General features: G+C 40.9%; 1 protein-coding gene across 1 annotated transcript; it reads right to left on the bottom strand.

Annotated features, from left to right (window-relative positions):
* Nucleotides 1-1,177: 1,177 nt before the first annotated feature.
* HORMAD1 (HORMA domain containing 1) lies at nucleotides 1,178-15,647 on the bottom strand. Its single transcript, XM_010295789.1, has 13 exons — nucleotides 15,615-15,647; nucleotides 15,101-15,245; nucleotides 14,712-14,775; nucleotides 13,146-13,182; nucleotides 12,725-12,745; nucleotides 12,597-12,623; nucleotides 11,863-11,930; nucleotides 9,647-9,798; nucleotides 8,797-9,050; nucleotides 7,573-7,633; nucleotides 3,948-4,024; nucleotides 3,136-3,219; nucleotides 1,178-1,258 (listed from the first exon to the last, which is right to left on the bottom strand). The coding sequence occupies exons 1-13, from the start codon at nucleotides 15,645-15,647 to the stop codon at nucleotides 1,178-1,180; spliced, it is 1,104 nt and encodes a 367-aa protein (XP_010294091.1).
* Between the last annotated feature and the right edge of the window lie 949 nt (nucleotides 15,648-16,596).

Below are 16,596 nucleotides of genomic sequence, written 5' to 3'. Positions count from 1 at the left end.
CGATCGCTCAGGAAATCCCAGGGAACCGGTTCAGCGCGGTGGAGAGAAACGCGAGCGCCGGCCTCGCACGGCTGCCTCCCCGCCGAGGCCCGTTTCAACCTCTTTTTGTCCCCTCTCGCCTTGCTCTGGCGTGCTGCCCGCGCCCCAGCACCCCGCACAGGCGCGGCCCCAGACAACCGCTGGCCGGAACGGGAGCGAGCAGCCCACGCCTGCAGAGCGAGAGCCCCCCATGTCCGCCAACCGCCACAGTAGAGACACACACAGCAACCGGCATGGTCCCAGTGTTTTAATTAAGAAAAGAGAAAGACATTCTCGAAAGTACAATGCCAAGAAGAGTCCAGCTATCCCCACCTAAAGACAGCAACAGCTTCACTCCAATTCACTTACAGAACAGAGACAGTAACACTTTCTTGTTAGGAAAAGAAATGGCACCACATCCAACTTCTGCGATTAATCATTACATACACGTTTCTTCAAATAATCTCACACCATTATAACAGATGCCTGCCCGGTTAATACTTCATTTGTAATTACACATCTCACAGCTGTACAGAAATCCCTATGTTTTGGCATGAAATAATGTAATTGAAGGTATGAAGAATGCTTGTTTTTCACTTGAGTCTGGTGCCTTCAGCCTGGAAGAAATGCAAATAATCAAGCCCCCTCCAACTGTCCCAGTAATAAAAGCAAAAAATGTAGTATTGCTGTAACTGACACTATAGTCCTCCTGAACCCACTCAGCAAAGCTCTGGAAATCAGCCCATGACTTGAGGAGGTTCCAGACAAGGAGATCCTCAGCTTTGAAATACAGCCCGAAGTTACCCATGAAACCTCATGTGGTGGGTAATTAACATTGTACAATCACCATCAGGCCTTAAACACATCATAAACAGGGCATTCAATCCCCCAAATCACCTTTGTTACAGAAATTATCAGTTACATCGGTAGTCAGGTACCTTCGGTCTTTCCTGATGGGGTACAACCTCCTGTAAGAAGTCAGTTCTGATGTCTTCAGCTAGGCTTCTTAACAGATTCTTTCATTAAAATACTCACTATTTTGACTACAAAAATGGAACAGAAAAGATACCTAAAAGATATTTAAATATGAACATTCACATTAAACAACAAAATGGCAGTGGTGTGCAGAACTCCAAACAAACAGCAGGAAGATAGGTATCTAAAACTGCTCCTTTGGTTCACTGATCTTTCTCCTTTTTGGCAGCACATCTTGACTAGATGAGAGTTCAAACTGATGAACCTGCCAAGGAAAAACAAATATTGCATTACAGGCTGACACACAGCAGACTGTGGCCTGCTCCATGGCATTAGCAAGTTTAACATGAGAAAAGCCCACCCTGGACAAGACATCGAGAGCTGCATGTCAAGCATCCAGCTCAACCTTGCTATTACTTGGTCCCTGCCCAGACATGCCAAGCCTGGAGTAAAACCTGGGTACTATTTTCTGTCAGAATTTACCTTCCCTCCAAACTACTGAAGGAGGGCTGGGATGTATTTATGCTGTAACAGCAGCAGGACCTCATGTGTGTCACAACTTCAAGAGAACATAACGAAAGCCATTCCCCTTCCACAGAGGCAACACACCTCAAGTCCAATTCCATGACCAGCTGGCAGCCACCACAGTGGCCCCACCTGCAGAGTGCAGAGCCAGGCAGCACCAGGTGAGCTTCGCACAGCAGCAGAGCACCCCACACCAACAGGGGAGGAGGCTCAGCACCACACAGGCTCACCTGAGTTTAATCCAGTTATTTTTGACTTGCACACATGTGAGGAGATGACAATTCAGCCTTTAGCTCTGCTGTTGATTATTTAAAGCAACTATGCTTTGTTTAAATTCTAGTATTAAGTTCATTAATAAAACCCTTTTCAAAGGAAACAGTGATAGTGAGCATTTTTTTTTTGGCACCAGTGAATAACAAAAAATACTGCATATGACCTTGGGCTTGGAAGTAAAAAACCCTCTATTCTGCAGTAAGCAGCACCTTTATAAGAAGATTGAATCTACTGGGTTTATTCTGAATTTTCACATCTCCACTCCATGCCTTTGTTGCGAATTCCGTTAGCCCTTTTCACATGCAGCTTCCATACACAGATGTTTTTAAAACACAGACCAATTTATCTTTTGGATTTCTTTAGAGCATTCTGCTGAGGAATAAATTTTGCATGCTCCCAAGCCCAATTTCCATCAACCTTTACAGAAATAAGGCAACTATTAGTTTAGGAGAAAACTACTGGCAAAAGTTGAGCTGCACTTGACAAACCCTTACACAACTACTGCACTAAAAATGAAGGAAGGGCTTTCCTGGGCAGGCACAGGAAGGGTACCATTTTCCTTGGCCTTGACACACAACTTCCCATCCTGACTGTAAACGAAGAGCACTTCTTTACTAGAACGGTAACATTCACCCCACATCATCTTCTGAGAAGAACCTACCAGTAACCCTGAACATGCGCGAGTTGAGCGTTGCTGACATCTTGTCAGGGCCACCCAGAGCCTCACAAAGCTGAAGCTACCAAGCTCAGTTGGTAAAGGCAGCAACTTGGGGGCCCCCAATACCAGCCCCAAAGGCCAAGTTCCACCCTGAAGACAACTTCTGCTCCACCTGTGCAAGGCTGGAGGAATTTGGCTCCCTGAAAGGAGCACTGACTACAGGACTCATCTGCTGCAATGCAATTAAGCGAAGAAAGACTGGATTTTTCTTGGTATGAATGAGTCAGATGAGGTTAGAATTTTGGCCTCATGTATTCCAAGTAAAACCACTAGCAAGCATATGGTACACCAGGCTGGGGATCTCTGCTGACACACACTCCTACCAAAAATGCCTTAAACCCGCAGGTAATTTGGCTACATGCATTCTCAAGGTGGAAGTCAATCCTAATGAATTTTTCTAACCTGTGTTAACTGCATCAACACTCAGCTTTTAACTCTTCGGAACAGATTTTTTTTGACACTAAGAATCCAGATGTGTTCAATTTAATGGGAATTTTAGAAGTGATGAGAAATTCATTCTTTCAACATGAATTATAAAGCTTAGTGTTTTATTCACTGTTTAGAACAGGAAAAGGCTTAAAGAACAGAAATAGAAAGAACAGAACTAGATAAAAAACAGTACTAACAGTGCTGGTTTGAAATATCTTTCCACTTCTTGTCCTGCTCTCTGACACATTAAGTTCAGATGTCTTACTGGCCAAATGATCAACCTAAAAATCAGAAAATTTAAGTTGCCTTGTGACAGCAGTAAAAAAAAAATATATTGGAGGCTACAGCAGGGTTCAGTGCTGTGGCATACAAAGAGCTCTGGCTCTGCTCACCAAAGCATTTGAGCTGAAATTTAAATACAAGAGTATACCCACTGAAGTCAACAGCAGCATTTACAGCTGAACGTGTCAAAGAGCCCTGACAGATCAAAGCATCAGTTATTTTTGCACAGTAAGTCACTCAGTTACCTAGGGCTATTCCGTTTTAAGAAATCTTAAGGACCTGCGTTTGAAGTAGTCCTCCACATCTATACACCATTTTGATACAGGCAGGGAATATAGCCCGAGTTTTAAGTCTGAGTAGTAAACCTGCATTTTAAGTTTCAATCAACCTTTAACCAAGGCTTGGTCTGTCAGAATTAGAAGAGAAATTTCTATCAGGCAGAGTGTTTAGTTATGGCAGTTTATAAACATGGAAATTGCATTCACATTTTTCTTAATAAATCAGACCAGCTGTTTGGTTTGAAAACTGTATGACCAGAACAGCCTCTTGTTATTGCTTTAGAATATTTACCGTGTTTTACAGAAACAATTAAGTAAAATGTAAAGGCATTATTACTGGCTGCAGTAAATAAACCTTTAGCAGATTACCTATTAATCACTCGAAGTAGGAAAGAAGCTTCACAAGAGCCCTAGTAAAAATTTAAGGTGACGGAGTGCAGTTTTCATACCTGAGGATTAGAAACACACAGATTCTGGTTCCCTCCAGCCTTTGGAACGTCGTCGTCTTCACAAGTCAAACTCAGTTCTATAAAAGAGTTGTCAGTAAAGCACACTGTCAACACCAGACTAACAGCCTCTTAACTGCTGTTTTGCCACAAGGAGCACATGCGCTTTATAACCACGGGGAACTGGTGCTTCAAAAGGGCTCCAATTCTCTGTCTGCAAGTCATTAATTCCACAACTATTACGCTCTTACATCTTTAATTCAGCGATTTCCTATCACAACTTCCTATCACAGGAACACAAGAGATGCTTATTGTTATGTAGTACAGATTTATACACAGGATCTTTGGAAGAGTGGGCTTGATCCCCAGACTCGTTTATATACCGTACTGCTAAAGGCTCATCTACATTGGGATTTGCTTCCAAGCTAAAAAGCCTCACAAACCCATTTTGCACTGCAGAACGGGCAAACGGTGCCGCAGGGCCACGCTGGCACAGCTTCTGCGTATTCCGAACTCGCTGCCAGCGGATGGCTCCCATTTTGTAACCCAAGCGAGCACTTTGGCTGCAGTGCCTGGAGCTACAGATCCCCTTGTCACTGCCTGCAGCTGCATGAACAGGCCACAAAGAATGAGCAGTCAGCTCTGGAGGTTTTTTGTTGTTTCTAATCCATGCTGGTTTTCCCTAGGATACAGATAAAAGCATGTAAGCATCATAGACGACTATGCTTCAGACTGAAGAACATCGGGGTGTCATGCTTTTTCCTGTGTCTTGTCACTCCTGTAAATAAAACATTACACCAACTCAATAAGACAAGGAATTTGCTCTATTTTTGCATGGTTTTGGAACTTCTTAGAATTTCTAAAAGCACCAGATACAACTTTATGGGGTTATTCCAGTTCTGCCCGGAATAACCTATGCCCACTAGCATCGTCAAGATAAAAATGCTGATCTACACATGCTGTTTCCTATACATTTCCATGATTATTTTCAAACAGTGTGGAAGCGTTACCTGTTCTTGCAAAGCTGCACATTTCTAAAAAAACAAGATAAATGTCACTATTTAAACACACAGCACAGTGTTCAATGTTGGGCTTGAATGACAGGACAGTCCAACTCATTTTAAAAAAAATCCAGGCTCAACTTGCTTTGTCCAGCTGCCTTCACAAGCACTCACACACCATGGTAGCCCCAACAAGCTGCTAGTCTTGTTCAGGTCGGGAGGACCAAAAGCCTCAGCACTGACACAGTTGCCACTTTTATAGTTCTGTAGAAAGCAGCATGTCAGGAAGTTTCTACAGAAACTTAGTGTTTCTGAAGTCTGCAGAACCAGAGTTGTATTTCAAAGCAGATGCAAGCATTCAGAAGAGTGAACAGAGCAAGCAGCGGCACTAATGGGCATTTCTTCTAGGAGTGCCATATATTCACTATCTCCACAGAAGCCTCAACCTCTGCTACAGGAAAAAAACAACATTTTATATAGGCTTCTCATCCAAATAAAGACTGTATTTGGATTTTGGTCATAAAACTTGTTTGTTTACAAGTTTTGAGAACTGTGTTCCTTTAGCTATCCTATTTACATCAGCATATCAGAGCACTTCTGAGCATACTTATCTACATCATCTCTACTTAATCTTCTTCCAAAAAGGGCACTTATTTCCTCTTTTGACCTTTCTTTGCTACGTTTGAAGTGCTCTATGTACAGCACATGGGTACCAGTATAGTCAGGCTGCTTCCTATATGTTGGTCTCCCCATCTTGGAGAGGCCAACAAGCAGCAATTGATCCTTCAGTTCATTTGGTAGCAAAGCTCAATCTTTGAGCTCCTGGGCTATCTTGGGGAATCTGAAGATAAATAATCTACTTTTCCTCCTAGTGTCTCTAAAATCTTAAAAGGGAAGCTTCTGCTCAGAGGTCCCTGAGGACAGTTTGCTGTCTCATGTTTTGACTTTGAGACGGTCTGGGTCTGCATCTTGGAGCACAGATAAAAACACAGTAGAGAGGTTCCAGAGCATGTTTCTGGTAGTAGCTGCAGTCAGGGTGGTGTAGCCAGGACAGTTATTTTATTGGCACTTCTGCATTCAGAGCTCAGTGGAGGACGGACATTTATATGATTGTAAGCAAACAGTACAGAACCTCTCTCTTTATAAAGGCAAAGAAAAATCCAACAAAACAGGTGCTGCTGTTTTTCATCAGAAAGGATGAGCAGGTACTTCCTAATGTCTGCAGAGCAGGAAGGGCATAATGGTTTATTTGCTAACAAAGGAGAAGGCAGCTTTGCCTTGCCGTGCTAAGAGTCCTCAGAGTGCTTCCAAAATATAAGATTTCCTTTATACTCTCTGCAAAACTCAGTTCAATTTCTTATTGAAATTGTTATATGAAACTTTTTAAAATAAAAAAAGAAAGTGGCTTTGGTACCTTCTTGAGAAGTGCTGCCTTACAGGCCTCCACCTGGAATTTGCTTTTTGCTGCTACAGTTTTACACTGACAGATTTTACAGTGTTGGGATTTTACTTGAGGAAACTCAGTTTGCTGAGATTCATACTAACAAAAATGCTTTGCTAGAACTTGTACGTATTAAAACTTAAGTTAAAAAAGTTCCCTTGCAATTACCAAAATGCTCCATATAATGCACAGTGAGAGAGAAGGGCACACAGGTCCAGAGTAGGCTGTGAAAGCAAGCAGCTAGAAAAGGCACTGAAAAAGCCAGCAGCACAGACATAATCACACAATTATTCATAAAACAAAAATATTGAGCTTAAGTAACCAATTGTATTAGGAATAGCAAACCACAGTAATCATAGAATCATTAAGGTTGGAAAAGACCTCTAAGATCAAGTCCAGCCATCAACCCAACACCACCCTGCCCACTAAACCATGTCCTGAAGTGACACATCCACACATTTTTTGAACACCTCCAGTGACGGCAACTCCACCACAAGTAATGAACACCTTCCTTTGTACAGAAGAACATGCATCATACAGATAGGTATTTTTACATGGTATCATTCAGTCTACCACAATGTAAAAACTCTCTGTACACAAGCCCTGATGGTCTCACTTCCTCCACAACCACAGACTGAAGCACACATGGACTGTAGCATCAGACCACGCGCCTACTGTACTCAGAGCTTAAGCAAAGAAGGTGGCTAAAGTGGTATTTCTGCTGAACTTATTTAGTGGCTGAAGCTGTGAGCATACAGTCCAAACAGCTGATTTAAACAAAAATACTCTTGGACCATTTTTTGCATGGAGAAATCTGCTTCCCACATCTGCATTAATGAATTCAAGAGCACAACACCTCTGCAAGCTTTATGTGGAAATTAAATATATTAGTAAAGTAACAGAAACAGCAAGAGAAACCAAATAAAATTTACTTCTAAATATAACCCATTAAATTTAGCTTATCTGATAAAATGGAACAGAAGATCAGAATTTTACAACAGAAGCATGAAAAGGTGCATTTGCTAACCAAGTGCTTCACAGAACAAAGCCACGATAGAAAATAAAGGCACAGCAATGTATGCAAAGAAAAAGTGAATAGCGATCTACGTCAGAAAATTGAGTTTTCATTTTAGTAACATCAGGAAAGAAGCACAAACTGAATAGACTTGAAAAATGTAAACGTTACCTTGAGCTTCTGAAATATTTACATTATTCTCATCTTCTACTTTGTTATCCAAGACAGGATCCTCCTAGATTAAGAAAAAGGTCTATCACTTCCTGCAGTCAAGTAAGGCAGAGCGTTGGTACTCGCACTTAGGGCCAGAGCTTATTACCTGGATTCTCAGTGGAACAAACCGTTTTCAAATAATTGCATCTGACATGGAACAGACAGACTAGCTCAGTGTCAATTATTAATGCCAGCACACATTTAACGCACCAAGGAAAACATACGTAAAAAATACTAAAATTGGAACAATAGTATTGAAAGGATACATCAATTACCTCCATCCTATTGCCTATGAAACAGCACCTTAGAGGCATATGCAGATTTAGAGGGCCAAGCGGTTTATTTCCAACTCATCACCTACAGGGCTCCCTAGCAATGCTAACTGAGGGGGGACAAAAGCCCTGAAGCTCCACCTCTCTCACCTACGGACAGTATAAATTAGCACACATAGTTGCACATTCTCACATGATTAAAAGTATTTGCTGCCTGCCTCCACTGACCCTAGAAACACGCGCCTCCAATTGCTGAAGCCTGCACAAGCACAGTCCCAAGAGCCATCTCGGGTGCTCCAGCACCCGCAGCAGGACACACAACTCTGACGCACTCGTGCCTTCAGCAAGCTTTGCTTTGTGCTTTTTTCTAGGCAAATTTCCCCAGGGAAAAATCCCAAAGCAGAACAGAGTTGGTTTTAACTTCAGCTGTGGCATCACTAGCTGTAGCTCTACATATACTGCTGTACAAGAGGATCCCAAAGCAAATTTATTGCCAGTCAATACTTTCTGGCTGCAGCAGCCAGAACTGGGACTGCCATGGGATAGGTCCAGGGAGGTTCCACCCGTGTCCTGTGCGTGGAACTGAACAAATGGCCCCGGCACCCACAGCACAAAGCTACCCCTCTGCTTTTCCTCTCAAGTCTGAGACATGACTACCAACAACACTGCTGCTGACAGGCATTATGCTGATACGCTTCTTCGATACTGCTTTAACAATGACAGATTATTAACTGGAGCAGTAAAATTAAAGCAAAAAATGTCTCTAAGACATTGTCTTGCCTAAATGGATCTGGAAACAGAGTTTTTAAATAATGTTACAGTAAGACATGCAGTAAAACAATTAATGGCCCTTTTCTAGACCAAAAGTCACACAAAAATTCAACAAGCTACACAAAACATTTGCACTTACATTCATGTCCTGGTTCTCTTCTGGATCATCTCTGTCAACTCTAACATGCCTCTCCAGGTGCTCAGTCTCTCTATGCTTTAGGATGCTTTTATCAACATTTTCCATTCGTTGTTTTTCAGTTGTAACTTTAACTTTCAGCATATGAAAAGGCGTTGGCACTTCACCCACATTCAGATACATAGGCTCCCCCTCAAATATCATCCCCTCACATTCACCCTCCTTAAAGCCAGGAGGTTGGTAATCAGATGGTGTAACTGCAGAAAGAATTAAATGTGTTGGTTTTACAAGAACATGTTTCATTTTAATTTTAACTTATGTGTCAAAGACTTTTCCCCTTTAAACAAAGGGCTACTCAAAGAACAGTGTGGGGAGGGAATTACCAATATTCAACTTCTAAATGAAATTCTTTTTCCCCTACAGAACAGGCAAAACCCACTTAAAGCTATGTGAAACAGTTTTTACATGCAAAGAGATGAGCTAGCAGCTCTGATTTTGTTGTAAAGCAGTAATACATCCTCAAAGCAGAACTACATTTAAATAGTCATCCAAACCAGAACTAGTCTGGCAATCACATTCTATACTAACATACTCAGGAAAACTCAGTTTGTTTTTAGAACACACTGAAAGCCTTGCTCCAATGAAGTCAGTGACAAGACTGTGTTCCTACAGCAAGACCAAATCCTTTCTCATGACAATTTTTAAAATCCAAGACGACAGACAGATGCAAAGTAACATCATTTAACAAGTCCCAGTAACCATAAGGAATATACATTAAAATATTTCTTTGAACTTTTTTCCAATGTCGGAACATGGGAAAAGTTGATAAATTAAGGTAATATGGAAATACTACCTTCATCATAATAGAACAGCTTCATAGTCAGGCAAACATCATTTGGTAATGGACTCAGATTTTGCATCAGAACATAAATCTTGCGAATAAGCAGGATACTGGCTTTCTTGGTGTCTGCACAGGTGATTGTGGAATCGCTCCTTTTAGTCTTACTAAAAATGGACAAAGTATTCAGATTATTTTTTTAATACAGAGTAAGCTGTTCCTCGTATTACGATACATGACCCTTTAACAGACTGTGAATGTCAGAAGCAGACATCACATTTATTGCCTAAGGTCTGAGATTACAAGCACTGCAATTCCTAATACTGTTTAAGTGACTTGCATTTCTCTGCCCCTCAGAAGATCAAATCCTGAGACAGGGACATCACAAAAGCGTTATGGTTCAACAGACTGTGAATGTCAGAAGCAGACATCACATTTATTGCCTAAGGTCTGAGATTACAAGCACTGCAATTCCTAATACTGTTTAAGTGACTTGCATTTCTCTGCCCCTCAGAAGATCAAATCCTGAGACAGGGACATCACAAAAGCGTTATTGTTCAGCAGCTGTGGCCAACTTACTGTATTTTACATTACACAATGCTTAAAAAAAAAACACTGAATCTGATAGAAAGAAAAAAGTAGCTACTTTTGAAAGCCCCAATTCTGGAAAGCCTTACATACTTGCTTTCCCTTAAATAAAACAAGTGACAAGAATGGTTACTGATAAGAAATGTGTGCCTAAGTGACTCTTGGCATCCAGCTCTGACATTTCCATGTCTCTGTTCTACCAGCAGCTGACCTAAACCCCATCTTATTGCCACTAAAAACACTCTCCCTCTACTCCCCTGCTCCTCAGCCACACAGCTTAGAGAGGGACTAGAGGACCTGAAGAGCCAGCACAAAGCAAGCAACTCAGTTATTCCACTGGATAACCCTGTGTTTCGGAAGCATGCAATGCTTATGGAAGCATGCACTGCTTATGGAAGCATGCACCTTAACTGCAGTGTTTCAAATGTCTCGCTCCTCTGCAGATGGTCATCTCCTTCCCTGCAGGGTGTCAGAAGTAGGCTCATGCCTTATATTTTCAAATCAGTCTGGCATGACTTCATGCTAATGCACTAAGGCAACGTGGTGTGGCTGAGTCACACCCCCTTCCACTAGTGTTTTTTACATGACTTAAAACTTTTTTCAGAGGTAAGTAACTGACCTCAGCCCAAAGGGCTTAGGTCTGCAGCACTGCAGTCTTTTTTCTTTAATTTAAAAAGCATTTTACACAGGAGGAAAGTCAGGAGAAGTTTGTTAGGTATGAACTTGCTACATTTCAAATACTTGTCTTAAAATAAGCCATTTCCTTGCAGCTGTGACTGACCAGTAAGCCCCTACAACAGAATGAGGCCCACTGGAGATGGGCAAGGGTGATGTGCTCATGAAGCTAGGGAATAACACAGGGCATCAACCACCACAGCTGTTGCAAAGAAAGCCAACTTTATCTCAACACACAGGGGACCCGAGCATGGCCTTCATTTTAGATAAATAGCTATGTCATATGAGTGAAGCAACTGGTGGTGTAACTGTTTCTTCCAGAGTTCATTAAAAGCATGTGAATGTCTCCTTGAGTCAGCCAAACCAGTATGGGGGAAAGTGAATATGTGGCTCAGCCCAAAAAGTACAAAAACTAAAAAACCAAAAGAATTCCAGAGAGCAATGGGCTGGAGCTGGCTTCAAGCTGCATATTCCTTCCCCACGACTGGGGATGCCCGGCATCACGGCAGTAAGCACATTAGAGACCAGTGACAGGAATCACATTGGTATTGACTGAACTGTGTATTGCAATAGCTATGCTTTGCTAAGCACAGCTTACATTTGTATTGTGTTTTCACTGTATTTTGTATCATCTCTGCTAAATGAGAAACCCCATGTAACATCAAGTATCTTCAGATCAGTAAAGCTGATATTAAACATTTCACCCTCCAGGCATGGAATATCTTCGAGGACCTGGTCAGAGAGCATTGGACTCTGACACTAACAGTCATCTTTTGAGCGTGTATTTAAAAATATGAACATAATCTGACAAAGTTACCATTGTATTTTAAGAGTAAGTCCAAACTAGTAGTATCTGTTGATAAAATTAATCTTAAGATCCAGAATTAAAAAAGGAAACAAAGAGATCCAAAGTTCTTACTTTCAGCTGTATGCAAAACCACAGAGCAGAATAAAGTCTGTGACAGTACCTGCTGAAATCCAGGAGTGGCCCATTGTGGGTGTACTTGAATTTGAAGTGGTAACATTCTGTAATTGTCTGCAAACAAATCCAGTAATTAAATTATTAGTTGTCAAGCAAACTACTGCTACTATTTCTGCCTAGTAATTATTAACCTTGCATTTAAAGAAAACGATAGTCCAACTCTTGATCCACTCACATGCGCTAAATACAGCTTTCCAATGCTACAACAATTAACAGTATTAATGTATATAGCTGTCATCAAATAAAATTAAGATCTACATTATGTTCCAGGGATCACCATGATAAACTCATGTTTCAAAACATTTTAAGTTTTTTTTTAAATGAAACATTCATTCAAATTTTAATCCCTATGAAAATGTTTCACCCACATTAACAGAGACGTAGCGACACCCAGTGGTTAGTTAAAACTTACTGCGTTTTGCAGAAAGAAGTTCCATAAGTTTGTTATGCAGAGTTAGGACAATGCGTCTTTATGGCCATTTAACTCTGCAACACCACCTTGGGTTTCTTGTACTGGCCTGAAACCAACCTGACCCTAGATCCTCAAAGGCCGTTCACTACATGGCAATTCGGATAAGCTCCTGTGATTCTTGTATTTGATATTTTAAGACAACATTCACATTAACGCACACCAAAAGGACAAGTACTATTGCTTGTATACACATTTCACTATACCCATACTCTCATTAGTCATCCGGTAAAATATTCTAGCAGATTTACCTGAGGATCTTCTGGATGGGTATAGACCTGTATTTTTAAAGTAAACAGAGGAAACAGAGTAAGAACTGTACACATCTCTAAGCATCTACCTTAAAAAACCATGTACCTTACTTTTCAAGGACACTTACTGCTAGGACAATCATTCTTAGCTGTTGGAAACATAATTGAAGAAGAACATTAAATGTATTCCATAGGCCATTTCTGTTTACCAAGTGTTCTGTTTCTATAGCTCTGGAAACCAATATAGACAACTAAGGCCTGTTTGAAGAGAAACCGCTTCATACACTTAACTCCTTATCTGTTTAAGAAAGGACTTACTCAACTGGCAGAAGAAAATTCCTACATAGCCCTGGCTTTAAGTGTTTCTGTTTACAAAGAACATTATCCTGAAATGTCTGTGCATCCCACATTGTAGCCAGCTGTTTAAACATACTGAAGCACAGCTATCCCCTAACCATAAAGTCCTAGAACTACACTGGCAGCTAATGGACTTGCATAAATGAATGTTTCAATATTTCTAAAATAGCTAAATGATACTGGAAAACTTACGTATTTCTTCTGCAAGGCATCGTAGCATCCTAACATCCTGCAAAAATCAAATATTGTCCATCTACTACTAATCTCCATTTGCTTTGCTTCTGACTAAACAGTCCCAAAAAAAGCCTTCTGATTTTATTAGAGCAATAAATACTCCTTCCATTAGTCTCTTATTAGCAATGATAAGAAATTACTATCTCTGTAAACCAAATAATCTTAAACTCTTTGCAAAGTAAAAACATAATCTGTAAGTAAATAATTCATCAGTAAAAACAGAATGCAACTGTACACCTACCATTTTCAAACTTTAACACGTGTATTCATAAACAAGTTTATAAATAAGTACTTTGGCTGAACATCCAACATCTCTGAAGCACAAAGGAATTATTGCCCTTATTTTGATGTTGCAATTTACTTTATGTAACATGCAAACAACAATCAAATAGTGAACCAAAACTTACCCTATTTTCTCCTAACATTTCTTTTGAATATAGTCAACAAGGAAAAACTGGGTTTGGTGTGTACCTGATGCTGAGTTAAAGGCTACTCACCTCTCAACTCCAAACAGGTAGCGCACACCCTTCACAAAAAACAGGGAGCTTTTCCTTGTCAGCACCCATGCCACTGCCCTCACTAGTGTTTGATGCATAAGAGTAAGGTGAAACGCACTTGGTGCCACTTCAGTTTCCTCTACCACAGAAGATCAATTAAGAAATTCCAGAGTACAGTAAAGGAAGTCTTCCCCCACCCCAGTGACAGCACATGGACAGAGTGGATGACTAATTTCACCTTTAACATCAGAACTCAGACCTACATCTCCAAACACCTCAAAACTGGCAGCAGCTGCAAACCCCTTCTGCTGAATGCAGCATTATTTCCAACACCCTACCTTGTACTACAACTAGTAAAAGTGTGGAAAGAAGAAAGCTGGTCTTTATACAGGTAAAAAAATAGGAATGTGCATAGAAAGCAAAGCCCTTATATACCCTTTTTTAAAAAGCAAGAAGAGCAGCTGTGAATAAATCTCACAATTACTGTGAACAGGAAGAAAATAAAAATATCAAGTGACATATTTACACTCAACTATGTGAGTTTACAAGTTGATAGACTCATTTGCAGACACAGTTCTGCCTTGAATATAAAGGCTAACAGTTACCACTTTCTTACACAAGTCTAAGAGCAAGACCTATAAAGTCAAGATGCAAAATGGTAACACTGCAACTAGAGAGGATCTACTGGCTAGATTTTTGCATTTATGTGCGCCCTTCAGCACTCAAACACCCACAGCTCACTCTCCAAACAAAGACTTGTGCTCTGCTAAGCACTGAGTTGTAAGTCTTTCTAATAAGAAAGGCAACTGTATAACTATTACATCTCTACTGAAAAACACACATTTTGACTTTCTTTAAAAAAAGAAAATTGTCAACATAGTAAATACCATGCACTAAAAGCACTGCCTGGGCAGTTGGTCACTCACAGCAAGTGAACTTTTCTATTGGTATATGCAAACAACCAAAAAGGTATCTTTCAGAATTGACATGCTATGGAAGTGTTATACATACACTGTAATTAACATACCATTTCACCAGCTGAGTAGAGCCAGGACAGTTCTTGTCTTCCCTCAGAATTTTGACAGAGACATCTCAAAAAAAGAACATATACATTCATATTTACTTAGGACAAAATATAGCTATGTGGCTAAGAAGGTGAAGTTCATTCCCTAAAAGTATGTATCAAAAGCAGACTAAAATTAACATTACCAGCAGATGTAGGCATGGTTTTAATTGCTGAGTTTGCATTTCGTTAGATAGCGGTGATGCTGCAATGAATGTATTAGTGAAGTTTCCATTACAATCATCGAAAATGGTTATTACCTTTAATGAAAAAGACCAAGTGGCTTTAAAAACACTCATCAACTTCATAACAACCCTATAATTTTGCAAAGAATCATGAAAACAGCTTGTTACCATCCATGTATCTTGTTCCATAGGCACTTTCAGGAAAGATTCCTCTCAGGTATGTAATGCAGGATACTGCTACCGCCAGGAGCCTCTTCACTAGCATCAGGGATTGCTGTTCAGTAGATATTTTGTTAGGAAATACAACTGCACTCTGAAAGTTAGAGGAAAAAAAGAATTAATCACTGCCCACAACAACAAACTTGTGCAGTCTACAGTCTGGTCCAATGCCTACTTAACATTTTAATTTAATTGAAAAGCATGACTCTTGTCATTTATGAAGTTAAGCTTATTCCTAACACTGGGCATTGCTGTGGTTTTAGGACATAACTGATTGCTACCAAGTGCATGACCACAAAGTTCAGACTCAAGCATCTTTATTCATAGTTAAAAGACTGAATTAGCCTGTAATTTTCAAATGAAAAATATTACAAAGCACCTGGGTGCACTATTTCAGCTAAAATGCAGTTATTTCTCCAAATCAAATAACACACTCTGCTGAAATACACAAGAAAAATCATACCACACAATTCCTTTGCTTCTGAGCAGTTGCCATTTTGCAGATAACTCTTCTATCTGCTAAGGAAAAAAACCTGCATTAACACATGCATGGCCATCATTCACGAGTGCATATGAGCCCAGACCACAGCCGTTCAGCTTCAACGAATCAGTAGGTGAACCTACAAACAGTTCCTGCACAACTAATCTGTATCAGTTCAAATAAACCCCATAGATTTAAGGAAACTGAGCAGGATGGTTCATCTGGTAATCACCAGCAGTAGATTCTTGCTTTTCACACCAGCACAAACCTGCCCCAAGGTCACAGTATGCAATAACTGGAACATTGGGGGCCTGTTTGTATGAAACATGAGCCTTTGAAAGCAATGCTCTGAAGTGCTAACTGGCACCCAACCTAACAGACTTTGGAAGGACCCTTACAGGCTCTCCACATTTAAGTCACCTCCAGCCAAAGAGCCAAAGTTGAGCCATCACCTTCAGAAAACACCTCCAGGCTTCTTTTCCTCTGTAATTTAAACAAGTATTGGAGAAAGAGACACCTCTCCAGCTATTCTGTTGAGGCATGCTTCCAGTAAACCTTTAACCCTCAGCACCATAAGCCTGACTCCGTTAAGACAAGCCTTCCCCAGAATGCAAAAACAAAACGCATCCATGCCTAAGGACATACTAAATACCCTGCCCAAGCAGAAGGCTCACCCTGCAGCACACAGGGAACTGAGCTCCCCCTCCGCTGAGCCTCCAGAAACCCACCTCATCTCAGGCAGCGGCTGCACTCAGGACCTCTGAGAAATGTAACGCTAGACTAGCCCCTTACCCCTCAAAATGACACCCCGCCCCCCCCAAGGTAGCCACCCACAACCTTAGGCAGAGGGCAAGAAGAGCGGAGGCGGGAGGGAACGGGCAGCAAAACCCCGCAGGAGGCGAGGAACAGAAAAGAACCCTGGCACCCGGAAAGTAAGTGCGTGCGTGCGTGCGTGCGTGCGTGC

The sequence above is a fragment of the Phaethon lepturus genome, unplaced genomic scaffold (assembly GCF_000687285.1).
Source record: "Phaethon lepturus isolate BGI_N335 unplaced genomic scaffold, ASM68728v1 scaffold20260, whole genome shotgun sequence".
NCBI lineage: Eukaryota > Metazoa > Chordata > Aves > Phaethontiformes > Phaethontidae > Phaethon > Phaethon lepturus.
The sequence above is the reverse complement of the archived record's forward strand: the minus strand, read 5'-3'. Positions and strand labels throughout refer to the sequence as shown.

Coding starts and splice junctions, on each gene's coding strand:
- HORMAD1 (XM_010295789.1), bottom strand. CDS start 15,647: ATGGCAACTGCTCAGAAGCAAAGGAATTGTGTG. Junction 11,931..12,596: donor CCCATCCAGAAGATCCTCAG/GTAAATCTGCTA, acceptor ATTTGTTTGCAG/ACAATTACAGAATGTTACCA. Junction 9,051..9,646: donor GCTGTTCTATTATGATGAAG/GTAGTATTTCCA, acceptor TTCTTTCTGCAG/TTACACCATCTGATTACCAA.